Source organism: Pteronotus mesoamericanus, unplaced genomic scaffold (genome assembly GCF_021234165.1).
Source record: "Pteronotus mesoamericanus isolate MK-2021 breed Mesoamerican mustached bat unplaced genomic scaffold, CSHL_Meso_final contig_101, whole genome shotgun sequence".
NCBI classification, from domain to species: Eukaryota; Metazoa; Chordata; class Mammalia; order Chiroptera; family Mormoopidae; genus Pteronotus; species Pteronotus mesoamericanus.
The window spans coordinates 11,276,521-11,303,213 of NW_026555001.1; the positions used below are offsets into that span (position 1 = coordinate 11,276,521).

The 26,693-nt window shown below is 40.1% G+C and overlaps 1 protein-coding gene across 1 annotated transcript in view; it reads right to left on the reverse strand.

Moving 5' to 3' along the window:
• TTC27 (tetratricopeptide repeat domain 27) overlaps positions 1-26,693 on the reverse strand; it is a 142,209-nt gene that overhangs the window by 17,299 nt on the left and 98,217 nt on the right. Inside the window, exons 13-16 of the mRNA XM_054568042.1 lie at positions 26,397-26,624; positions 14,705-14,803; positions 9,773-9,825; positions 5,165-5,330 (exon numbers count right to left, since the gene is read on the reverse strand). Of these exons, the coding sequence (XP_054424017.1) occupies positions 5,165-5,330; positions 9,773-9,825; positions 14,705-14,803; positions 26,397-26,624 (546 nt within the window). The remainder of the gene's footprint in view (positions 1-5,164; positions 5,331-9,772; positions 9,826-14,704; positions 14,804-26,396; positions 26,625-26,693) is intronic.

The following is a 26,693-nucleotide window of genomic DNA, read 5'->3' on the forward strand; positions in this document are numbered from 1 at the left end:
ATCCATGATGCTCAACACACATCCCACTTACACTTACGATCTGTGCATTTTATTATATATAATTTATACACCAATTTGGAAAAAAACTTTGTTAGATATAGTTCACATGCACATTAATATGACGGGAAAATGTGCTTTTTAACATGAGTCTTCCCACAAACATCAACTCAACATAAAGAAGAAAACAGGTGCGCCTAAATGGGATTACTAGCTTCAGTTCCTACCAGCTCTCGGACTGGCCAACTTATATAACCTTCCTGCGTCACAAGTTGTCAACTGCAAGAGGCGGAATATTTAGTATCCTCCTCCAATACTGCATGTCCTATAAAAGGCTACCCATAGGAACATGGCAAGCACTCTATATATGTTAATCCCCTTCCCTTCTCTTCCATTTATAAACAGCAGATGGGGTATAATAATGCAAAATTAAATTTTTTCCCCAAAATATTAAGTTATCAAAGGAGCAGGAAGACAGGAAGGAGGAGGAAAGGGGGTGGGGGGAGGAAAAAAAGAACAAATCAACATTAGAATTTACCCTGAGGAGAGAAACAGGAATATATATAAGGACTACTATTTACAATAATGGAAAACTAGAAAACTGAAGAGGGGCTAGGTATGCGGGAACATGAAAAATTAGTTTTATGATAAGATTAATAAAAATGTGTATAATACAGATATGAATATGGATATGAACTATTATAGAAAAGTATTCCTGATATACATTTATGAATTAGTCAAAATTAAGACATAGAGGGAAAAGGCAGGAAATGAAAAAGGTAGTATATCTGTTCATTCTTATTACAAATAGTGAAAAAAGAATCATTGTAACTAATTTGCCCTGTGTCTGTAGTAAAATGAGTATGAATTTACACACAGACATGAAAAAATTAAAATTATAATAATCACATCTATAAATAAATAGAAAAAGAATAGATAAAAAGAGAATTTTAAAGCAAATTAAAATAGAATGGGGTAAGCCCCAGCCGGATGCTAGTTGGTTAGTGTCATCCTGATATACCGGGGTTACAGGTTCAAGCCCTGGTCAGGGCAGATAAAAGAATCAACCAGTAAATGCATAAATAAGTGGAACAACAAACTGATGTATCTCTCCCTCTCTCTCTCTCACTCTTCCTCATTCTCTCTAAAATCAATAAATAATTTTTTTAAAAAATAGAATGGGGTCAGGTAGTGTCAAACATAAGAATATCAGAGCGTTTTTTTTGAAAGACACCTGTTGTTGAACTTACAGAATCAAATTAAGTTAAATTTTTTTAGCCAAGACAAAAATATTCCAGACAATCAATCAACTGCCTCGGGGCACGCTGACTAGTTGTCAGAAAGCGGGGTGACAGAAATGCGTGATGAAGCTAAATATGGCCACGCCCAACACTGTCTGTCAAGCCTTCCCTTCAGTGCTGTTTCGCCGCTATGGAGCGATCCTGCCCACACCGGCCGGACACCAAGCACTGCCTTCAGCACTCCGCGATGCTTCTGAAGGGAGCTATTACCAGGGCCTGGTGTGAACTGAGCATCGTCTCAGGTGGCTTTCTCCATGTGAACACCGGGGCATGCTCTATCATAAGGTGCTAAAGATCATACTCTGACCTGAGAAAAGTTACTGGTTATCTAGTCATTATGTTGTCAGTAACATTTCCCCAAAACCAAATATAAAATGTTAAGCTAATAGCCATATAACATCATTATAGCACATGAGGTGTCTCAAAGTGCTTTGTTTATAAGCTAGATTTCTCGTAACAGGCCCAGTTCTGGGGGCTCCTTCAAGTGGCGTGGGGCTGCAGGAGGAAGCCTCAAGAGTCCAAATGCTACCCGTGAGTGTTCCTAAAAACACTAAACTGTTTCCGGAGCTAATTTCAAACTCATCAAAATGTCCACACTCAGGTGAATACTATTGTACAAAAGAAGGTTTGAGGAACAAAGAATTAGAGGGAAAAAGAGATTAAAGTATTAGCTAGCCATGAATTTAAACTAAGTCCTAATCATGTTCTCTAAGAAGCAATTAAATTTTCACTGAAGTTCAGAATGATTTAAGACTTTTTTTTTCTTTTATGAAAAATAAATTCATTTGGAAATGAAGCTGGATACATTTTTAAAAATACAATGTTCTTCATTAAAAATTTAAGAAAAAATACTTTTTTACTCCAAAATGAGTTATATTGATTGAGAATTACCCAGAATTCCTTAGAATAAATACCATTATCTGAGTTCCTTCATTTGTCTTACATCTTAGAGAAGGCTCCTGAAAGATTTCTAAACACATGTCCTTATAATTCCAATGAATTTGATTGGTATACAACCTGCCAAATCAACAACTGAAAGTTTTATTGTTATAATCAACTAACTATACACAGGTTATTTTTGCTGGAACTATCTCCTTGGTATCTATATACCACTCTGACTACCAATAGAGTATTCTAAATGTCACCTCTCTCCCCATACATTTACAGATGCTCACGAACAGCAGTGTTATTCTAAACATTTGCAAGAATGTTTTTCATCCTGAAAGAAAATGAGACAACTAAGCTGGGGATAGTGGGAGAGCAGTAAGAACAAAGGAAGATCCTAAGTAAAATTCTCCACTACATTTCCAGTTACTGTAACTGCAGGAGATTGGAATGAGCAAAGCTGAACCCATCTCTTTCTAAATTTTCATCTTCAGAAGCAACTGTTTCATTTTACCTTGCCATTTTTCTGGAATAAGTGCCTCTCAGACATGAGTAAGCAAGATGATTTGGCATACGTGATATATAATACCATCTAAAACAACTAAAATTTGCGATACCTTAATGACTTTATAACCATTTATGATGTAGAAGTAATAGATTTTCAAAACAAACTTTGAACAGTGATCATTTTTCATATCATTAATTTTCCTTAAAACAAGAGGGGAAGATACATACAACATTCTGGAGTAAGACACAGCTTTTGATAGTACATACCTACCTCACAGAGCTGGGGTGAGAACTGAGTTAATCCATGTCAAGTGCTTAGAATGCTGTCTGGACACAGCTAGCCCTTACTGAATGTTAGCTGTGACTGTTTTATCATGTCCCACTCTGACCTGAGGTATGGGCCTTGGGGCGCAGGGGAGAGTAAGTGAGTGGTGAAAAAGAAAAGCCTGCCCCCTTTGATGCTTCTGCACTGTGACACACAGAAGTCCGTCTCTTGAGAAGGAAGAGGGGCACAGACGTAGCCATTGGGGCTCCTTGCGTAAAACCACTCCTGTGGGTGCCGAGTATAGAAGATGATCAGAATTGTCTCAGGAACTAAGGAGCCAGTCTGGCTAGCCAACTATCCCTAGTCCTCGGCAGAGACAAAGGATTACCGTGAGTTAAAATACGGATTTGAAAGGGAAAATCCCACTCACATCAGAAAAAAAGCAGATCAGTTAGAAATTGGGGACATATACTAGATTAATGGGATCAGACTGACCAAGGAGCCAACTCTAAGACAATTCAGGAAGAGATGACAGCGTCGGCAGCCAGCAGCAATACCAGTAGGGCAGAGAAGCAGGCCGGGCGCCTGGAGAACCACGCCTCCTTGTCTGATCAGCCGGGGAAGCATCACGGCCGGCCATTCTGGCTTACGCAGGGCTCCTGCAGGGGCAAGAGCTCCTGTTCCCACAGTTCGCAATGCTAAGGAATGCTGGGCTAAATGAGGAGGGCGGGTGTGAGTGTTTTATGGCCACTTTTTAATGTGAGCAAAAAAACCAGAGTATTTCAAATGTCAAATGGAATGTACTACCAATATAAATTACGTTCTCCCTGAGATTTTAAAAACAGGCTTTAGAATGCTCTCTTAGTAAAGAGGGGCCTTTTTAAAAATTACAGTTGAAGTATTAAAAAGAGATAAGCACGTGGGAATCTCTGCCCCATGCTCAGTGGTTGGGCAACATTGAAATCTGTTCAAAACCTCATCGGCACCCTTTGCCAAGGGGCTAAGTGTAGAAGAGAAAGCAGCAGCTCAATGGAGAATTGCTGCTCTGGGAATAGGACAAATACTAAACCGCCAGAGGACTGTGCAAACTACGGTTGCTAGGGTTCCCATCCTCTCCAGGATGTAGAACTGCTACGCCTCCATTCACGTTTTATTTGATCTTTACTATGTATAATTCAAGGCCCTTCTTTCTACAATGGATGGTCGATATACAATATTTAGAAAAGACAAAAAAAATAAGAAAAAGAAAAGTAATTGGAGGTGCCAACACGGCTCCTATAAGCAGGTATCTGGTGCTACTTGAAGCCACAGATCTTTCAGTGACTGCTGAGAACCTGACCCTTAAAGAAACTTGGCCAGTCAGGGAGCTGGACTATAAGAGAGGGCCCAGGTAAGGCGTGTTTTGAAACATTTCCAGTACAAATACTAGGTCATAAGAGTAGTGAGGTATTATTATATACAAGATGTTACTGCTGTTTTTTCACAGTTCCCAATTTACCATTTTTAATAAAATATGTTCATTACTGCAAATAAAGTGTTCTATTTCTGAGCCCTCTGACTTTGTAACCAGCAGCCTCCCGCACACCTTGTCTTTGTACGCTGTCTTCAACCACAGTTGAATCCATGAGGTCTTGTTTATTTACTCCTATGGGATGACAAACAGAGAGGCCTCAAGTCTCCCATATTTGCTGAAAGGACATAGTATTTTTTGTACTGTGTTAAGAGTCAACCAGTTATGACTTCATCTCACCAGGAAGAGGACCATCTCATTAAAGACTGCAAAGAAAATGTTAGTCTTCATTTCTACATTGTTCAGTCTGAAAGTCTGCAGTAAATGCTTGTTCAGTGAGTAAGTAAATGAGTGTGGGGTTTACTCCAGCCATGACACTGATACAACCCAAGTAATAAATGACACAGACATCACTCTATTCAGTGTATGCCGGCTGACGACACATGTAAACTAACTGCACAACAGATTTTCATAACTGGGTCACGGCAACATTAATTTATGATTGCACAAACATATTTGACACTGGAATGCCAGAATTAATATGTAACAGAATATCTGACTATAGAAAAAAACACTCTTTTTATATATTCCATGTGTTTAACAAAATTTTCCTGTTTATAATCAAGAAAACAATTTATATCCTTTAATCGAATACTAATACCAAACACAAACTGAAATAACAAAATATTAATAACCTACCTGAACATCTTTGTATTTGTCTCTTAAGTCCAAGAGCCGGTGGTAAGCTTTAATGGCTTCTGAGAACTCCCCGACATCAGTGCTAGTGAGAATGTAGTTTTCCCAGATCTGCCAGTGTTCGTAGTTGCACTTGAGGGCTTCTTGTAAAGTTCTAAAGGCTTTCACTCTATTGCAGCGCAAAGTTGAAAGAGAAGAATATTAATAATCATAGCTAAATAAACCACAGCTAAGTGTGTAAAATACTGATGTAGACTTTCTCTTTGTCCTTAATCCTTCATGTTAATAAACAGAATTAGTGACCCAAACAACCCAAAACCACTTCAACTTTCCCTACAATTTTTTTAAAATTTTAAAAGAAGGAAATTACAAAAAAAAAAACAGGTAGAAATAAAGCAAGAATAGTGGGATGTAAATAAGAAAGAACTAGAAATTTTGGGATTGAAAGAGACAGTAGAACAAAACAAGAAAATCTCATTAGGGCAAAAACTACACTGCATACAGTCAAAGAGAGAACAGATGAACTAGAAGATAATAGTGAGGAATTTACAGAGAATTCAGAATTAAAAATAAAAGAGTAATAAAGAAACAGAGGACAGAATGAAAGGTAAACATACACATGACAGATATTCCAGAGTAAACAAATACAGAAAATGGCAAGATACTACATATGAAAAGAAATAGCTAAGCATTTTTCAGAACTGAACAAAGATCTAAATTCTATGCTCAAAAGTATATTCTGCATACTGAGCATTATTGAGATAAACCAATATCTAAACATACTGTGTGAAATTGTAGAACATAAACTGAATCCTAAAACCTACAAAATAATGACAATTTGAGAACAGTAAATACATCATTAGTAACAAAAGATGATGGAAGAAAATAGAATACTTCCTTTGAAGTGCTGAATCAAAATAATTGTCAGTCTAAAATTTTACAGCCAGATAAACATACCACTCAAGAGTAAATGCAAAATTAAACATTTTCAGATATACAGAGACTAAGCAAGTTTACCATCTATTGACCCTAACTTAAAAGAACTCTATGGGATACCCTTTTACAAAAATAAAAGGGAATTAATTCAAAGAGAAAGAAAGGAATATAAGAAATGATCAATGCTGATAACAGAAACTGATTAAATATGTCAGTAAATTTTAATAATTATTTAGAACAAAAATTATTATGAGTTATTTGTATTTTTAAAAAGTGAAATTAAAAGTATATAGACCATATTATCTACAATTAAATAAAAAATCAACAGCCAATAGAAAGTTTAAAAATTATATTCCTAGGAACTTAAAAAGGCACTCCTAAAAAAGAAAAAAAAAACATAGTGGGGGAAAATTATTCACATTAGAAAGTACAAAATATTTAGAAATTAATGTAAATACTATATGTCACCATATGCTGGATATAGCTGAAGAAATATTCAGAGGGAAATTTATGATCTTACATACATTAATTATAAGATATGAAAGTGGAAAATAAGTAAGTTAAAACATTCAACTTATTTGATATAAGAAAAACACTAAATAAATTTAAGAAACAAGAAAAGAATAGAGTTAAGGAACAAAATAATAATAAAGGTTAGAATAATCAACTAAAATTATTAAAAGCTGGCTCTTTGAAAATAACTCACAAAACAGACAAATGACTTATTAAATTCCATTTAGAGTTAATAAAAATTACACAAGATTAGTAATTTTAAAAAAATCGTAAGAGAACATGATGGACAAATTATACAAAATGAACTGAAGAAATACAAGCCAAATAAATCAATAAAAATTAAAGCTAGGATAGGTAGTTTTACAGGCAAGGTTTACCAAATCTACCACAAAATCCTTGTCTTACACCAACCACTTCAGAAATAGAGAAAGATTATTAAAAACTTCTTACTGACAAGGAAGTAAAAAGAGCTTCATGTCTCCTATTTGAAAAGTTAAACATCTCAGAAAAAAAAAAGGATTCTTTAATGCTTTACTCTACTGGCTGAACAAAGACTATAATTCCCTTATAGATCATAAATGTTTAACCAGACAATTACAGGAACCTTTTTCAAATGTACGCTATCAATCTATTTTTCCAATAGTCATTTTGCAATTGCTAACTCAGGACTACAAGGTCCACTTTCCTTTCACTGCTCAACCTCAGCGTTTCCTCAAGCTCCCCCCTCCTCGCTGACTTCAGGTAAATTTTGAGGGGATGATGGTGGTTCTTCTGGACATCCCAGGCCATTGATCCAAGAGTCATCCCCATAAGCATTTGGAAAGAAGTGTGTCCATGTCATTGGTAATTCTCCCCAAGAGTCACTGAATACACAAATCATTTGATCAATCTCTAATATATCCATGGTATCGATCAAAATAGCTTCCTTACAATTAAGCCCCTTCAATTTTTTCATTACAGCCAATTCACTGCAGTTTTGTTTTTTAGTCTCTACATTGAACAATGCACCTTAAGTTGTCATGGAATGCAGTGACTCATTTATCCCTTGGCCCACCATCCTTTGTAGATAAAAATGAAGGTACCCTTACTCTGTAACTCTACTTCAAATTCAGCCAGAAATTGTTTCTACTGGATTTCCCCCCTTCTTTTCTCCTCTCTCTGTGCCCACTCCCATGTCATAGCAACTACCTTCAACAGCCGTGAACTAGGAATCCCCACGCCTCCCATCTGCACAGGGAGGGGGGATGAAGTTAGAGTCACTTTAAGGCATGGACAGAATTCTTTTGAGAGGAGCAGTAATAATTTCCCATCAAAAATCAGCTCTGTCCAGAACAGCAGCAAAGAAAGGAAAGAGTAAAAGCTAGGAATAAAGAAGTGATTTACCTCTGACCTTACAACCCCACTTTTACACAGAAGCCTATTCATGGAGCTGCATGAAGACAAGAAAGCATCAAAAAGAAGTTGAGGAACAATGTGTAAAAATCCCTAAGGGAGAAAGCAGGATTCTTAGGATTACTGGGCTGAAAGACAAGGTTGGGTATCAGGACGCTCACTACATACAAAATTATCAAGGCTGCTAGAAAAACTCACTGAGATCATTCTACAACTATGACAGGGATTTCCCTCGCCCTTGCTTTCAATCAAAAGAGTCTCTAGTGAGTTTCAATGCAATCAGTTGCAATCAAGAACATAATATTATTTTCTGAAGAGAATGGTAGAACAAACAGTACTTTATTTTTGTAGACTGTCATCTAAGAGCAGCGGAAGCATTTCATGATCTCAGCACCATGGGGATTTAACAGTATCTTTAAGAGTATCTTGTGAATCCACAAAGAAAAATTAAGTTAAGTTTGAAAATAAGGACAACTGAAAATAAAAATATATCCATCCTTTAATTTGTTTATTAAAACTCTGGTGATAGCAATCCTTGCCTCTGCCCTTTCCTCTGCTTTCCGTAGCCGGTCAATAAGCGCATCTGGTTGTCCCTTTTATAAACTGGCATCTGCCCCCTCCTTTTCCAGTCTAGTTATCTCCTGCCTGGATTGTTACAACAGCTGTCTCCTAACTGGTTTCCCAGCCCCCAGTTTCCTCTCCAGGCTGTCTCGCACACTGCCACCAGATAAATTTTCCCAAAAAGCTTTTCTTCATGAAATTACCGCCACTGAAATCCTGGCTTCCTACTTCCAACAGAATAGTCTCAACTTGTGAGTCAGATGACCAGAGCACACTGCAATTTGACCCCAAATGACCTTCCCAGCCTTACCACTCACTGTATATCTCAATAGTCTATAGCTGGACTCTTTGACTTCCTATCTCCTATGGGGTTGCGTTCACTCCTGTCTCCCTGCATTTGATCCAGTTCCCCCTTCCTGAAAGGATTTCCTCTGTGCCCTCTACCCATTCATCAAATCTGAGCTTGATTCCAATATTTTCTCAGAAGCATTTCTGAAACCAGGGTCATACACCTTCTCTATTCTGAGATATCTGATACAGACTAAGTGTTCTACAAATTTCACCCACTATTATTACAGCCCTCTTTGCATTTCTCACTTATTTTTATAACACACTACCAATATTGTTAATCAATTTTTAAATAATAGGGCATATTGTCCTGGCTGGAGTGGCTCAGCGGATTGAGAGCCAACTTGTGAACCAAAGGATCACCAGTTCAATTCCCAGCCAGGGCACATGGGTTGCAGGCCAAGTCTCCAGCAGGGTTGCCTAAGAGGCCACAACACATTGATGTTTCTCTCCTCTCTTTCCCCCTCCCTTCCCCTCTGTCTAAAAATAAATAAATAAAAGCTGTTAAAAATCAATAAACAAACAATATGGCAGATTTTATGTTTTTAAACCTACAGCCCCCAAAGACACTGGTTCATCTTTCTATTTTTCAATAATGTCTAGATCACAGCAAGCAACCAATAAGAATCTATCAATTGAGTTGACCAACTAAAAAGCATGCTTTTATCATGTAATGAAGTTTAGGATACAAAACTTCAGTAGCATATAAAGATTTCAAATAATATTTATTTTATTACATATTAAATATTTTCAAGAAATAAACTACATTTAAAAGTCAAATGGCTAAAAGGCATAATGTTTTAGTACTCAGTTGAAGAAAACCTCATTCATTTATTTTGGAAGCAAGGCTCTTGTACTTACTTTTGTTTTAATCGGATGTAGGATGTTGATAAATTGTTCCAAGCTTCAGCATTCTGAAACGACAGAGAACCCAGTTATAGACTATTCTCATTTAGGTAAAATAATTGCTACAATCAAAAATAGAACACATTTTCCTAGTCTAAGATGTACTCTTTGCAATCATGAACTTCACTAAGGTACCTTTAAAGGTATTTGAAAATGTTAAATAAATTAAATGTAACTTTCATAACTTAGCCTGAAAAAGTCACAAAAATAGCCAAAAAATTGACATAACTTTCAAAGTACTAATTTGGAATTTAGTTAAAATTTTATTTCCAAATTTAGATTTACAAAATAGTGGGAAAATTTATGAAGTAATTATACAATATACAGGCTTATTGCAAACCTAAGGCAATGCAGAATATTGTTTTTCCCATCTTAAAAGGCTCTGCTATGTTACCACCATCCTTCATCAGACAGAATATGGGGGTGTGTGTGCTCCAGTGTTATTCCTAAGTATTTCATCAAACATATTTCTCTACCTATTCCTCCATGCAATAACAAAAATAAATGAAAACTTTTATATAAATGTTGATTCTAACAAGAACAATATGAGTGTTTGTTCTTCTTTTTATAAAATAGAGAGTATATAATTCTCAAGTTCCATACATGTCATTTAAAAATTAAGTGGCAATGGACCACTGACAGAGCACAGGTACTACCGGAGTAGTCTTATTGCCATAAAAAGCTACAAACTGGACAAAACTTAGGAAACAAGTGCTTTTGAGAAGCTGGACAACAGACTGGGTCATAGGACTGTGATCCTTGAGACAGGGCAAACAACTGAGGTATCTCACTAACCAACTAGGCTTCTAACTTTCAAGGAGGCAGAAACCAAAACAAAGCACAGCAAGTCTTATGAGATGAAGAAGAGATCGGAGTTCAGAGCTGAAAGGTGGCTAGAATTTGCAAGGCAAAATACCAGGGAAGAGATATGTGCACAGAGGATAAGCTCCAGAAATCTCAATAAGCATCTCCTTGAGTCCTTGGCTGAACAATAAGTTAGGCATGTGAAGGGCAAAACTTCCTGAGGCCTGGCAGAAAGCTGTGAGCAGGAGGGCGGCTCTGGATGTCACGGTGCTAGCAGTTACGCAAGTTCCCACTGACCAGAGGGGAGAATGCTCGAGGGAGTAAGCTCCCGGGACATTAAGTGCTGCCCCAAAAAGGTACTATGTTAAGAGAAGGTGATTGTGACCACAGAATAAAGACAACTCCAGACCCACCCTAACAAAGATCAAAATCAAACTGATCCACACACAAGAATATTAACCAAATGCCCAAATAAAACACTATCCTCCGAGGGAAAACCCTGAAACTCGACAACACAGCATCTACAATATAAAACTGGTAGACATACATGCAAATAAGCAGAAACAGTTAATCCATAACCAAAGAAAAAAACAGTTAATAGAAGCAGACACAAAAATAAAAGGGATGTTGAGATAAGCACACAAAGACCTCAAAACATTTGGTATAAAGACAATCAAAGATATGAAGAATACATGAATATAATAAGAGAATATAATTGGGGGATCTCAGTAGAAACATGAAAACTGTAAAAAAAAAAAAGCAAATGAAAGTTTTTGAACTAAAAAAATACATTATCTGAAATGGTGTTTAGTTTTTTTTAATTGCTATATAATTGATATATAACATTGTATTAGACATACAACATGATTACACACACACACACACACACACACACACATTGTGCAATGATTTACCACAAGTTTGGTTAACATTCATCATGATGCATAGTGTGGCTAACTTTAATGAATAAGTTTAAGAGCAGATTGGACATAAATATAAGAGCTAAAAAAATAAACCTCTTAGAAGAAAAGATAGGGGTAAATCCTCACAATCTTTGATTTGGCCATGGATTCTTAGATATGACACCAACAGAAAGAGCAACAACAGAAAAATATATTGTTGGGAACTGTCCCATCTGGTTTCAGGAACTGCAGCCTTGCCAAAATGCGAGAGGGCTCGAGGCTGGAGCTAAGCAAGGAGGCCTTGGGAAAACAGGCCACTGAGGAGACAAAACCTGTCCCCCTGGCAGAGGCACAGCCCCTGCCTCCCTCACATTGCCCTGCTTGGCCCCGCAGGATGGCTGGTTAGTCAGTGACGAGTAAGACCCCTTGATGGCAGGGGCAACCTAAGACAGGCACAGTCGCATAGGGGCCATCATGGGAAGGACTTGGGAGACACAGAGGAAGGGCAAAAGATCCTCCCTCCTCGGCTTGATATCGCCGGAGTCCTCACTCTACCTGAAAGAAGTCTTCTTATCTCTTGGCAGCTCTGCTCCCCTCGCCCGGCTCAGGCTTGAAACAATACAGGAGACAGCCCTAAACCGGGTTCTGGCAGTTCCCGGGGCAGGGGGGGGGAGGGTGGGCGGGAATCAGACCTCCAATTACACTCTTTGAAGTATGATATGTTTTTCCCTCAAAAGCTATGAGAACTGGCTCATGCTGGGAAGGAAATTTACATTATTCAGAGATCCTGACCCTAAACCCTCTGGTGCTCTTATGTTTACTCGTCTGGTCTCAGACCCATGTAAATCGGTGTGTTCCTGCCATTTGTTTTCTTCAAAGCATCATCTGTTCTCTGTAAACAATAACATACTGATGTAATGAGATCAGCTGTACATTCCTACTACCTAGCCCCCACTGATAACCCTTTCGATAAAAGCCATCGAGCACAGGGGCTCGGGGCATTCTCCACTAGAGGGAATCGCCACCCATTTCCCTGGCAGACAGAGAAATGTCTCAGATGGCTTATTTTTATTTCCCCATCCATGATGACCTGGAGTGTACTCTACGAGACAGAGTCCGCCTTCCGCCTGAATAGATACATTGGACTTCATCAAAATTAAAAACTTAGACACCTCAAAAGACATTATCAAGAAAGTGAAAACAACTTACAGAAAGGGAGAAAATAGCTACAAATCATATATCTGATATGGAACTTGTATCTAGGTTATATAAAGAACTCTTACAACTCAACAATAAAAAGGCAACACAATTTAAAAATGGGCAAGGATGTAAATAAACATTTATCCAAAGGTGATACATAAATGGCCAATGAGCACAAAAAAAGATGCTCAAAAATCATTAGCCATCAAGGAAATACAAATTGAAATCACAATGAGATACTATCTACTAAGATGGGTATAATAAAAAAAGTCAGATAATAATAAGCGTTGGTAAAGATGTTGAGAAACTGGAAGCCCCATACATTTAAAATGGTGCTTTAGTCCAGTCAAAATGGTAGCACAGGTAAACACAGCTTATCTCCTCGCACAAGGACAACAAAATTACAAGTAAAATATAGAACACTCAGAACCATCCCTCAGACCCATCAGAAATGGAGTTGAATGGAAGTCTGATAACTACAGAATTAAAGCGATCACACTCATCCAGATTGGTAGGAGAAGTGCAGATGTGGAACCGGCTGGTCCCACCTCTCCGCGTGGTGGATAAAAATTCAGGAGGAATATTTCAGGAGTGAGGAGTCCCAGCCCCACACTAGGTCACTAGCAGCAGCCAGCCCAGATTCACAGCTTGGCTTTGTCTGGGAATCTTCAAACCCAGACAAGTAGCAGTCATCTCAGATTGCTTTATAGTTCCGGCAGGGTGGCACCAGGTAGAACACAGGTGGGGACTGACCTTGGCCTGCACCACCTGGGAAACCCTAGGGCCTGTGCTCCCAGTGGACAGCCACAGACCACATCAGAGCAGCACCACCCTGCCCCTGCACAGCTGATCCTCCACGGATGGTGGAGGTTGGTGGTCAGTGGTCACAGCCAGCCTGCTGCTGGCTGGCCTGGGTAAATCTCTCCCATTGACCTGCCAAAAGGCAACCAAGGCTCAACTACAAGACAAGGTGTACTCAGCCCACATAAAGGGCACAACTCAAGTAACCCAGCTTGGATGACAGGGGAGGCTGTGCCACTGGACCCTACAAAAGTGGAAACAGTCCAAATGACCACCAACTAATAAACGGATAAATAACATATGACATGCCCATACAATGGAATATTGTTTGGCCATAAAAAAGTATGAAGTATTGATATAAGTGAGGGATGAACTATGAAAACATTAATCTTAGTGAAAGAAGCCAGTCACAAAAGGCCACAATGTATATGACTCCATTTATATGAAATGTCCAGAACCGGCAAATCTACAGACTGAATGTGCATTAGCGGTTATCTGGGGCTGGGCGTGGGGCTTACAGGGGCCAAGGGTGGAACATGTTTGGGAGGAATGGGGAGTAACTACTCATGGGTACAGAGGTTTTCTTTTTATTACATTAAAAATATTGCAAAATTGTGGTGATGGCTGCATAATTTTGAATATATGAAAAAAATCATTGAATTGTACACTTTAAATGGATGAACTATAGGTATGTGAATTATTTACCATCTCAGTAAAGCTGTTAAATATTAAAAAACTGTAACCTAAAAGAACTTTCTAATAAACATAGGCAGCACATGTTAGTGGATGACAAAATCTATGTGGTACTTTATACTTCAGCAAAGTATGTTTTTAACTAAAAAACTGTTTTATAAAAATTATTTTCTAAGTGAAACCATGAATAACTTAGCTATTTTAAGAAAAAAATTATTTCTAGATTTATAAATCAAATACCTTAAAGTGTGACCTTCTGTCAAAGGTATACTGTCCTCCAACATAAAAGGAATTGCTGTTCTTTTTTTAAACATAATAGAAAAATTGAAATTTTTGGCCGCCTTTTTTTTTCATTGTGACAAAAACACATGACATCTACCCTCTATACATCCATAGGAATTTCTGTTTTGAACTACAGTACAATTCAAATATCCTAGCGAATACCAAACTAGAGCTATAATAAGGAAAGGAGACCAAACAAACTTACGTCGGGCTCCAGAGTCACGCAGCGCTGAAACGCCCTGGCAGAGCCGGCGTAGTCTTCCAAGGCCAGGTAGGCACAGCCGAGAGAGAACCACACCCCGAGCTGCAAGGACCGAAAGTCAGTCATTTAAACAAAGAGACATTTTGAGGCTGTAATCTGAACATTATTTAAGGTACTATCAATAAACACTACTGTAAAAAATGCAGAGCTATGTCACAAATATGTGCCTTACATTTTATAAGGAATGTAAATACACGGAAGTTTGCCAAATGGAGAAGCAAATGGAGATGAATTTTTCCATATAATTTTCAAAGTTGATACGATGCTGAAAGCATTTGAAATATCACTGCGCATCTTTTGTTGAGCAAACACCATGAATGAAATGAATGAAATGTTTGTAAACCCTGAAATTATAAGTGTGGGATTAATCTAACATTTTTAATGAGCGTCAACTATGTAAAAAGAATACAAAGTATCAGCAGATTCACAATTGATGAGTGTATTACCAGCTTCAGAAAAATTTTTGTTTTCATTTTCAAAGAAGACCGCAGTAGCCTTACTGCCTGCCCTCCGCAAGCCCAGCTGCACCGGCCTGCATCTCCCAGGCAGGCCTGAGAACAACAGGCTCAGAATCTCAGAATGGAAAGCCTGACTTGAGTCAATAAGGTTTGCAAACAGAGATTTAGGAAAGAGGTGAATTAGGAAGTAGCTATTGAAATTACAAAAGAAATCTTTACTTCACAGGATTTCCTTAAAATTCAATAGCCTCTATCAAAAGGAAGATAAAACTGATAAAAATTCAATGAGATTAGTCAGAAATGCAGCTACTACAGTCAAGTTTGCTTTCCTTTCCGATAGAGCCAGCAGTAGAATGCAGTGGACTTTCTCTCGGACTTCCAGGACAAAGGCAGTGTTAACACCGCAGGGTGGGAAAGGAAGCGAGGTGCTTGGCTGTCTGTCTACAGCCTCCCACAGCCGTGGACAGGGAGGCCGCCCCACACGCCTAGACCCCACCAACGCCCACAAAACGTGCTCCCTGTGGCTGGCTGAGGCCTGAAAGTTCTTTAAGCAGATAAAGATTTTTAGCTGGTACTTAGAGATAAAGCTCAGAAAGCAAACATCCTTGGGCAGTTTATAACACTTTGTCTTGAATTCACAAGAGGCAATAAATACCTGCCATCAGGAGTTTTTATGGAGAACAGGTTTTGTTCCGAGGGAAAGGTAACAGCTGGAAAGGGGTGGGGGTGTGTTTGGTGGGAGGAAGGAGTAGCAGAAGTACCAGGTTGAAACAAAGTTAGAAACACATTTTTTTTAAATCAAGGAACTTCCAGCAACTTAAAAATTAGCCCACTACACTTTGCTTCTGTCTGGTTATTTATAGAATCAAATGAAAAGAGCTACCATGCACCAAACCACACTCACTAAATATGATACAATCTGAGAGGGCTTAAAATCTGATGCTAGTTTACAGAATATACAAAACAAGATCTCTGGCTTCTGACCAAGCTGAAAGTTTCAAAATCTGTGTATTTCCTCAGTTATGAGGTACACTCTCCTTTCACCATTTAATGTCTCTGAAATAGATGCATCTTCATAAGCAAGAGCTTGCCAGCATTTTATTGGCAGCATTAAGGTGGCACTTAAAATAGATGTGCCTCTTACAATTGATGGCATCTTATATCGAATGAATTATGGAAGCAAATTTATTTGGAACAAGGGATACCTCATTCTGGGACTAAATCAAAACCAAGGAGAACGGCCCTCAAAGTTTTCAAAATGCATGTGCCCTCCTTGCTTCCTGCATCAGCAAAGAACAAATTCCCCACAAAACTATTTCACATGTGTTGTTATTAAAAAACAGTGAATGTAAATTCAACATGTAAATAAAGAACCTGATTTTTCAATCCACCTGAAAAGACAAAGGTTACAGGCACTTAAAATTAGCAATTATCTTATAGCTCTATTTGTTATGGCTGCTAATGAGTTCACTATTTAGCTTGAAGTTTTTGAAACAAGTCAATGGTTTGTAAACTAGTGTCTTAAAATAAAAATAAATTTAATGGAAATCAGGTAGATAACTTAATACTATTAGGGTTTTCTTTTGACTCTTGGTCATTTGTATTGTTTTAATAATTTGAAGAAAAACTCTAGTATCGCTAATTGCTAGAAGATTTTCATCTAGTATTGGTAACATATAACTGTAATGAGAGATGACTTTTGCACACATGCTAGTCTTGGAAATCATAAAATGGCTTTAGAACAAACTCTAGGATCTTCTCATTGCTTGTGGCTGACCCACTAAACCAAAAACAATGCGTCCATAACTTGCTTCTCAATTGAGGGCATCAATTTGGGGGACTAAAGAGAATATTTGGTGCCTCTTTTACTTTTTTATCTGAAACTATTATTACCAATGGTGACTGATATCTTGATTTTGAATGGTCATGCTTTTAAGAAGAGAATATCATAAAAGGGAAAAAGTCAAAACAAACCTCAAAAAAACCTCTCACATGATTCCTCAAATTAGAGTTCTACATGCTTGCGTACCAAAGATCTCTGTCTTCTGGTCCAGCGCTGTCAGACAGAAATACCATGCTAGCCTCATTACATTAGGTTGCGGCCATATTTAAAAAGTAAAAACAAATGGGTGAAATTAATTTTAGTTAACATTTTCTTTGACTCTACATATCTAAAATGCTATCATCTCAACATGTTATCAATATACAAAATTACTGACATAGTTTACATCCACTTTTTCATACAACATACATTTTTTCACCTTTGAAATCTAATGTGTATCCAACACTTGCCGCGTGTCCCAACTTGACCGGCCGCATTTCAAGTGCTCCGCTGCCACGTGTGGCCGGTGAGCACCGTGTTAGGCGGCTCTGTTCTACGTGGTCTGTCTGTGACACTGACGGAGGCCCTGGCATGCCCTGCTTCCCTCCCTCCCTTTTCAAAACAACAACAACAACAACTAGCTCTTCTGGCTGACACCCTCCCTTGAGCTCCTACCTTCCATATACTACAGCCATTCCTGTCCTCTCGCTACAAAAGCAACCAGAATAATTAGCACTTCATGAGCATCGACTACGTGCGTCACGCCCTGTTACCAGAGCTTCCCGTACCCTGCCTCACTTATTCCTCACTTATGCCTTTCAAAGCAGTAACGCTCACCATCCATCGAGAGTTGAGGATGGGTCACAGAGTCAGTTGGTTGGACAGACTCGACCAAGTCAGTGTGACTCCCAAGTCCTCGTCATCTCCACGTGGCCACACTGCCTCCCACTGCACCGTTCTGCCCAACGCAGCTGTGACTCATGATAGTGCCATCCCAGTCACCCATAAAGATGGGGGAGGGGGCGGGGGGGCGGGGATGGGCAGTGAATGGGTGCTGGCCAACCAAGATCAACTTTTTAAAAAACCAGAGCATGTCCACTCCCCCTGCCCCAAAGCTGTCTTGAGTAGGCAAGTGGATAAAGATGAAACAGAAGAGTGGATGACCATGTTTAGTTGGAAGAAAGAGCTGAAAGGCAGCCAGCCTCTTATCAAAGGGACTAGGCAAGACCGAAGAAAGAAGCATCTGATAGAGAGGCTCCGGTTGAGATTTCTGTAGGGCTTATTTCCAGGGCAAACTGAAGGCAAACTAGTTGCAGGCAGGCGACAAACTAGCCTTTTTTTCCCTGAGGGAACCCATACAAAACACAAAAGCAGGAAAACTAATTACTTTTTTATTGAAATTTTTTTTGAGAGAGAGAGAGAAAGAGGGAGAGAGAGAGAGGATAGGGAGGGGAGAGAGAAACATTGATCCGTTGTTTCACTCACTTATGCAGTCATTGGTTGATTCTTGTATGTGCCCGGACCATGGATCAAACCCACAGCCTCAGGGTACTGGGACAGCACTCCAACCAACTGAGCGACCTGGCCCGGGCACCAGTTATTTATTTTGAACACAATAATATATCCTCAAAGAATGGTTTTAAGTTATTTAAAAAATAATTAACAGAAAACAGGAATGGTTTGAGAACATGATCTCTCTTTGAACATCCCTCATAAATCTTCCTGGAGAAATAGTGAAATAGAAAGATGGATACCTGCGATTCGAGAAGGTCTGAGAAACTGCGATGTTGGCCATGTCCCTTAACCTCTGAGTCTCAGTGCCCTGATCGTTTAACAGGGGTAGGAGAAAGCCAAAATGCCAAGGCTCCATTAGACCCCAGATTCTGAGAGCCCCACAGTAACAGGGTTCAAAGGTACCTCAGTGCCATCTAGTGGCAGAGCAAGTACACTGGTTATAAAAATAGAATAGTATTAGAATCATCAGGTTTGAGGAGCTGGGGGGAATCCACTCTATTAGAAATAAATCCAAAAGAGGCCAAGAGGAAAATGAGGCCGAAAAGAAGCAATTTGCCTAAAGCCACACAATAGCTTTATGTGTGATGAAGAGAGTGAATGCAATACTTATTAAACCTCAATAATTAAAATGTATGATGAAGAGAGCAAGTGTAATACTTATTAGAGCTTGATAATTAAGATGGAAATTAAAATTTCCAACTTTGTGGGCTAACAAAGACTAAGCACCACTACACAACGGGCATGAATTAGTTTTCCAATTAAGAAGTTAATTTTTTACAAGGATATTTCACACACATCTGCAATTGGTGTCATTTGTTTTACATTACAATTTCCTTTCTCAAATTAATTATGCGCCTACTACTCAAATTTCCCTCCTCCTTTAAGGTTTCTGCAGATTGAATAGTCAGTTTCTTCACACCTTTGGCTAATTTTTCTTGCAGGAGTGACTCTGAATTCTCCTGATGTCACATATAGTAAAGTTGAACATGTTTTAATGGAACCTTAAAGCCAAGCTGCACACCCATTCTCTCCTTTCTAATTCTTGACTCATTCCCATGACCCTACATGTAGATAAGTTGTTGAATGTGGTTTCATTAAACAGGAAATGACCCAAGCCAAATCCACGAGTGATATCAATATTCTTTGGTAGCAGCTTTTCCTAAAGTGATGAATGGTGCTCATAGTTTCAAAAAAGGTCTACAACCAACTCTTCTGTAACCAAATTTCTCATTTACTAAGTCCTAACTTCTTTTCTCTAAGAAAACACAAGCTTTAACCAGCTTTTTTCTATCTCTAAAGGAATACTTTCCTCTACTTCGGTGTCTCCCTTTAAACTAAAAGATCAATGAAATTTTATACACACCTTTTTTTTTTTACTAGGTAGGCTATTAATAGTTTAATGCCCTCCGCTTATTTCTGTCCTAGATTTGGTTATCGTGGTTCTTACCTGTTTTTTCCAGAGAATTCACAATGTGAGGTAAAGTAGGTGCCAGTGTGTCACCTGCATTGGAGACTCTCCTGTCACCTCCCTGCTTTTAGGCTACGGATAACAGGGCAACGAGGACTTCTACCACCATTGCCACCGCACTGCAACAGGCAGGATGGAAAAACCCCACTAGGGAACATGGATGCCTGAGAACTTGCTATGAGCCAGGGACTATGGTAGGTACTTGATTTGTCTTAGCTCTGATTTTCCCAGCAGCAAGTAGAGATGGGGATTATTACAATCTCTGCTTTACAAACGAGGAAAGTGAAGCCCAGAGAAATGAACTAATTTGCCTATGTCCCATCCCTTGGGGTTACTAGGGTTCAGAATCTGGCCTATGGCAGCAAAGTGCTCGCCTCCCCTCTACCCGCCGGTCACAGCTACAGCCCAGATGTTATCCCAGCGCTTGTGTTTCTTGGCAGTTATGCAAGTTAGACCTTAAGAGTTTCATTTTTTATTGCTTACCAATATGAGAAATGAAGAAACAAAAGGAAAGAATCTCTTTTTTCTCTACATATTATTCGCATATGTTCATCCTGTCTTCTCCATTGGAATGTAAGCACCAACCTCCTTGAGTCTTCCCACCAAAACGAATGCAAGTTCACAACAGAAACTCTGTAACTCCGTTTCAAATAAAAATATTTTCTTCTTTCAAACACTAAAATGAAGATACAGCTAACCCCTACAGATCAAGAAAGAGTGTAAGCTCCCCAGATAATTAAAACCATGGAGTATGATATCCTACAAGTCTGGTCTTATGTGGGAATGGGCTGGGGAGGGCTGCCTCAGTCTCTCTAAAATTCCCTGGTCTCTCAGGCGCTCGCTCCCTGCCATGTGCTGGATCATCCCAAAGCATCAGTAACCTTCCTTTAGGTTCCACAGATCTCTTCCGTGGTGCCCTTCTGTCCATCAGATCAAAACTGTGGGGTATTTTGGTTTGAATCCTGTTTCCCTGGCGCTCTTTTTTCCACCTGCCTCCAACTGCTGGAGACGCCCAGAGCCCCGGCTTTTGCCTGGTGTCCTCTTCCAACACAGCTGTCTGCAGAGAAGGCATTCGCCTGCATGGCTTCCCCTCCCTTCCACAGAGAAGCCCCGTCCGCAGGCCCTGTTCTGGCCTCACTGCTGGCTCCAGGTTTTATGACCAGTGAACTGTGAGTCATCTCTGCTTAGGTACAGCAACATCTCTTCATAGTCAACATCCAAAATCACATCATCTTCCCCTGAAAGAGGTCTTTGCCCTTCCTCTTGAGTTCTCTATATCTATGAATAGGGACATTTTCCTTTTTAATACGACAGCTGAGAAAACTGACATCCTCTTGGATTCCCTCCGCCCTGCGAGTTCAGTGAATAAGGCCCTGAAACTTATCCTTTGTAACGAAGCCTCGAACTGTCCTATCTTTCCATCCTCAGGACTAAAGCCACTGGTCACTCATCCATGACACTCATTCCTTATTTAAACTTCCCATAATGCTACTTTTGACCTATCACTCTGTCATTCAAAACCACAACAGACTTCCACATCTAGGGGGTTAGATAACCCTGAAGAAAGGCATTTAAGGCCCAACACCAGCTGGCTCTGCCCCTATCGCTTCCCAGCAGAAACTCCCTGTTCCCTGCTCACAGGCTGACACAGTCTAATTCATTCCCACAGCCATGTCAGGGACACAGAAGGATCTCCATAGTGCTTAGTCAGGCAACCACTTAATGCACTGTTCAAACTGCAACATTTTTAAAAGTGAAATGGGACATTAAAAATAATTAAAATTGTAGGACTTAAAAAAAGACCTTATATGTTGGCCAACAAATTGTGGATCAACAAATTGGTTTTACTGTGCCAGGGATCTATAAGATCATTCTATCTGAAAACTATTTTCAAAGGTAAAATTCTTTTTGAAAAATAAAAATACTGTGTATTAAAATTAAACAATTTTATACGCTGACCACCTGAACATTTAGAAATAACAAAAAGAACATTAATCAAGCTATAAATTTATGATATTTGCACATTTCTGCACTGTATTACAGAATTAATATTACTTTAATCTTGCTTAGGTATTCACATATTTTAATCAGTTCCTCAGTCATATCTAATTCCAATACCATGTGACTGACATTTTTCTGATGAATTTATGAGTGAATGAAGGCAATCTCAAGAGCACAAGTGCTATAAATGTTACACACATCTTCTGGTTCTCCGGTGATGATGCATTTAGTCTTGCCAATCATCCCAAACACTTGTATTTTTATACCAATTTGATTTCAGAAAGTTGTTACCATGCACAAAAGCCATTCAAATATCACTCTTATTTTGCCTAAATTTTGTTATTAAATCTAATTGCATGGACATGTGTGATGCATTTAGTCTTGCCAATCATCCCAAACACTCGTATTTTTATACCAATTTGATTTCAGAAAGTTGTTACCATGCACAAAAGCCATTCAAATATCACTCTTATTTTGCCTAAATTTTGTTATTAAATCTAAATGCATGGACATGTGTGAGAAAAGAAGGTAGAATGTTTTAAATTCAGTTTTTCTGTTCTCCTTTTATTCCAGGACTTAAAGGAGATCATCGCACGTAGGAGCTGTCCTTCTTCAGAGACAATTCAAACCCGGACTGCAGTCCTAACGAGTCTGTGGTGTTCGCGCCCGCAGCAGTCCTGTACAACCGCGGCACCAAACGCTGCACATCTTGGCGTGCCTTACAGCCGGCCTGAATCGGATCCATATGGCAAACTGCAAAATATCCTCACATAACATCTGTTTGCCCTGCTTCAAACAACTCATTTTTTTTTTGTCTTGGTAAGCAATTAATTCAAAATTATATAATGAGACCATTTAGCCCTGTCAAATCCTCCCATGCAAATTCTCTCACATCCATCCCTTCTTTCCTACTGCCCTTCTACGCTGATAACCGTCACGTCAGACCATTGCTACCGTCTCCTAACCCTGCCCACATCTAGTAGCTTCCATGGCCATCGTGTTGCTGAAATAATATTCCTGAATTACCTCCATGCACACCACACTCCTCCCTGCAAAACAAAACCCAACACAAGTCCATCCCTTAATGGCTCTCTATCTGCCAAACAGAAAGTCATAGGAAGACTTTAGCCTCACATTTAAGACCTTTCGTAATCTGGCTTCAGTCTGGCTTTCCCACTGCTGTATTCCCTTTGGCTCTAAAAAACTAGCCTATTCACTCACCTCTCTGTTCCCGCAACACACACACACCCCTCTTCTTTTTCTGTTTCTAGGGTTCCACTCACACTGCCCACCCGCCTGGGATGCCCTCACCCCTGCCCTTCCCCGGACTCTTTAAGTAGCACTTGTCCTTCAAGGCAAACTCGACGTGCTCTCCAATGTCTACCGAAGGCAGAAATATCCTCTTCGGCCTCTGTGTAACTGGTGCTTTACAAATAACTCACTTGGCATTTCTTTGATGCCTCCTTTTATTGGCTAGTTTTATTTGTGTGCATTTCACTAGACTTCACCCTTCCAAAAGGGTACAAACTGACCCATCTGGTGATCTGTTGCTACTGCTTTATCCTTTGGCTCAATGCTATGTGCACAGCAGACAATTAGTATATATTTGGCTAAATAATTGGTTAAACATATTATTTATCCATTAATTTAACACATATTTATTGACTACCCAATATGTGATAGGTACTGCTACAGTACTAAAAAAAATACAAATAAAATTTAGAGTTAAAATTTCTGCCTTCATGGGATTCACTCCTAGTGGAGGAGAAACGGCACTTTTTTAATGTAAGCTAGACATGACATTAGAATGTTCTAAGTGCTGTGAAGAAACATACAGCAGGGAAGGAAGTTAAGGAGTGTATGGTGAAGGTGTGGTTTAAAATAGAATGATCTTCAAAGGCCTCTCTGAGAAAGTGATATTTGAGCAAAGGCTCGAATGAGGCTATGGAGCAAGGCACACAGATATCTGGAAGAAGAGCCTTCCAGGCAAGGAGAGCAGGTGCCAGCATCCTGAGGCAGGAATGTGCCTGAAACATTCAGGTAAGTACAAAGAGACTACTGTGGGGAGAGTCAGGGGGACTGGGAGGAGGGAAGGGGAAGGCGCGACAGGAGCCGAGCTGGGGAAAGCATGATAGCCACTGAGGGACTCTGGCTATTGTCACTAGACGATGGAGCAGAGGAGTGACACATCTGAAAGGACTGATTTGGATGTTCATTGAGAGCAGGCAGATGGGGACAAGGACAGAGCCAGAAAGACCAGTTAGGAGATAATACAGTAATTCGGTGAGAGGAAGTCGGGATTTGAATCAGAACGCTGGCAGGCGGCAAGAAGTCGTCTGATTCCATACGCATTTGGAAGGCAGCTCTGCCAGGGTTACTGACGGCTGGGGTGACTCTAAGGCCAAACGGGGCCGACCTCGGCAGGGAGAGCCTCTGGGAGGGATAGGACAGTGTTTCGGGTACCAGAAATGTAAGTACGAGTAACAAAAGGGGAGACAGGGCAGCAGTTAGATACAGGAGTCTAGAGCTCAGGAGGACTGGACTGAAAATAAACCTTTGGGAGTTGTTAGTGTGAAGATGATATTAAAAGCTATGAACTAGATGAACCAAGGGAGTGAGTGTAGACAGAGCTAAGGTGCAAGGACTAGGCCATAAGGCACACCTAGGACCCGTCAAAGGCTGAGAAGGAGGAGCCAGGGAGGCAGGAGGCAAGTGCTAATGGTTGGATGCTGAAAGGAGATGAGCTTGAGAGAACGAACGCTCCATGTCTACCACGTGCCTGGCGCTGATTTCACTCAGACTATGGGAGCCGAGGGGAGGGAATTTATTTCCCCTACTTTCATGGCAGCTGTGGTTAGGTAACAGGCAGAGGCTACTAAGACATGATACAGTTTTCCATAAAAGTAGAAGTAAAATTTAATAACACACTATTCAGTTCTATTTTCTACCAAAAAAAAAAAAAAAAGTCTAGTCATAAGCAACTTAGTGCAGGATTTCTCCGCCTTGGCACTACTGATGTTTCAGGCGGGACCGTTCTTCGCCAGGCCAGCAGAGGCCAGCAGCACACCACCCCCACTGCCAGGTACCCCTGGGGGCACAGGCAGCGCCCGCTGCGCACCGCTGACAGAGAGCGAGCTGTCGACAGAAACCAACTGCTAACCACACTCTAGGCGTCCTTGCTGCCAAGCGCAAGGGCTGATTTCTGCTGATGCTCTGTGCTCACACCTGCCCTGCTCTCTTCTCCAGGCTCTTCGCCAGACGGCCGATTTGGGAGATTGTCACTGCCCAGAGTGAGGAAAGTAAGCAATTAGCTTAACCTGTCATACAAAAATGTACTTCTGCTCTTCTCTCAATGTAGAAGGCATGTGCTGAGTCTACCAAGTCCCAAAATGATCACGTTCACAGGAGCATTATTCCCAATAGCCAAGAGGTGGAGGCAACGCAACTGTCTGCTGACAGATGAAAGGATAAACAAAACGCAGTTCATCCAGACAATGGAATCGGCCTTAAAAAGGAAGGACATTCTGAAACACGGTACAACACGGACGAGTCTTATGGGCATTATGCCGTCACAAAAGTAAATACACTGTGATTTTGCTCCTATGAGGTACTGAGAGTAGTCAGATTCAGACGCGGCAGGAGAGTGGGGCCAGCAACTAGAGGGAGGGGGGTAGGACTTATTCTCTCATGGGTCTCGAGTTTCAGTTCTGCAAGGTGAAAAAAGCTGTGGGGATGGGCAGCGGTGACACTCGCACAACAACGTGGTCCTATGTAACCCTACCGAACGTACACTTAGAGATGGATAAGATGGAACTTGTATGGGATGTGCTTTTTACCACAGTCAAAACAAAAGGAGTGCAGGCCTTGGAGTCAGACCATATGGGTTCAAATACTGGTAAAATGTCCAATGAGGTGCCTGGCTCATAGTAAATGCTTGCTAAACGTTTTTCTTACAATGATCAACAACCCATTCTGTGTTGCCCTGTTTATATAAAAGCTTGTCTTTCATTATTGATTGCGGCAATTACTTGCAGAGCCTTATACTGTCTATAATTTTACTTCTGATTCTTCTCCTGCCTAACAAATCTTTTGAGAATGGATCCTATCTGTAATATCGGAATTTGCTTTATGGACAACTAACGGAAATAAATAACAAAAAGTCACTAAGAGAAACACAACAGAAAGTAAACAAGGGAAAGCCTACCCGTCCACCTTCGGTGACAAGCAAGAAGTTTATCAGACGAGGTTCTTAGTTCTCGAGGACAGGCTCACCAGTCATCAGGACGGAAAATGGGAACTCATTCAGTAAGAATCAAAATCAAAGAAAAATGTTGGCGCTGAGAGCAGATGGGGTTTCATGAATTGTCTAACCTGCATGGGATTGATCTTCACGGAGCGTTCAAAGCACTCCACGCATTCCTTGAACTCCTTGTTTCGCAGGTGGAGCAGGCCTTTGGAGCGCTGGGCCCGCGCGCTGCGGTGCCGGGACAGCTCCCAGGCCTTGTCGTAGAAGGAGTGGTCGCGGAGGACGTCTCCGAGCAAGCAGTACAAGCTCGGCGTTTCTTTTTTCTCCAGCTCTTGCCTAAGGATTTCTTCTGCCTAGAAATAACAACAAAAACCACTAAATTGCCATTTTTAAAGGACAGCTACATCTTTTACCCCACGTGA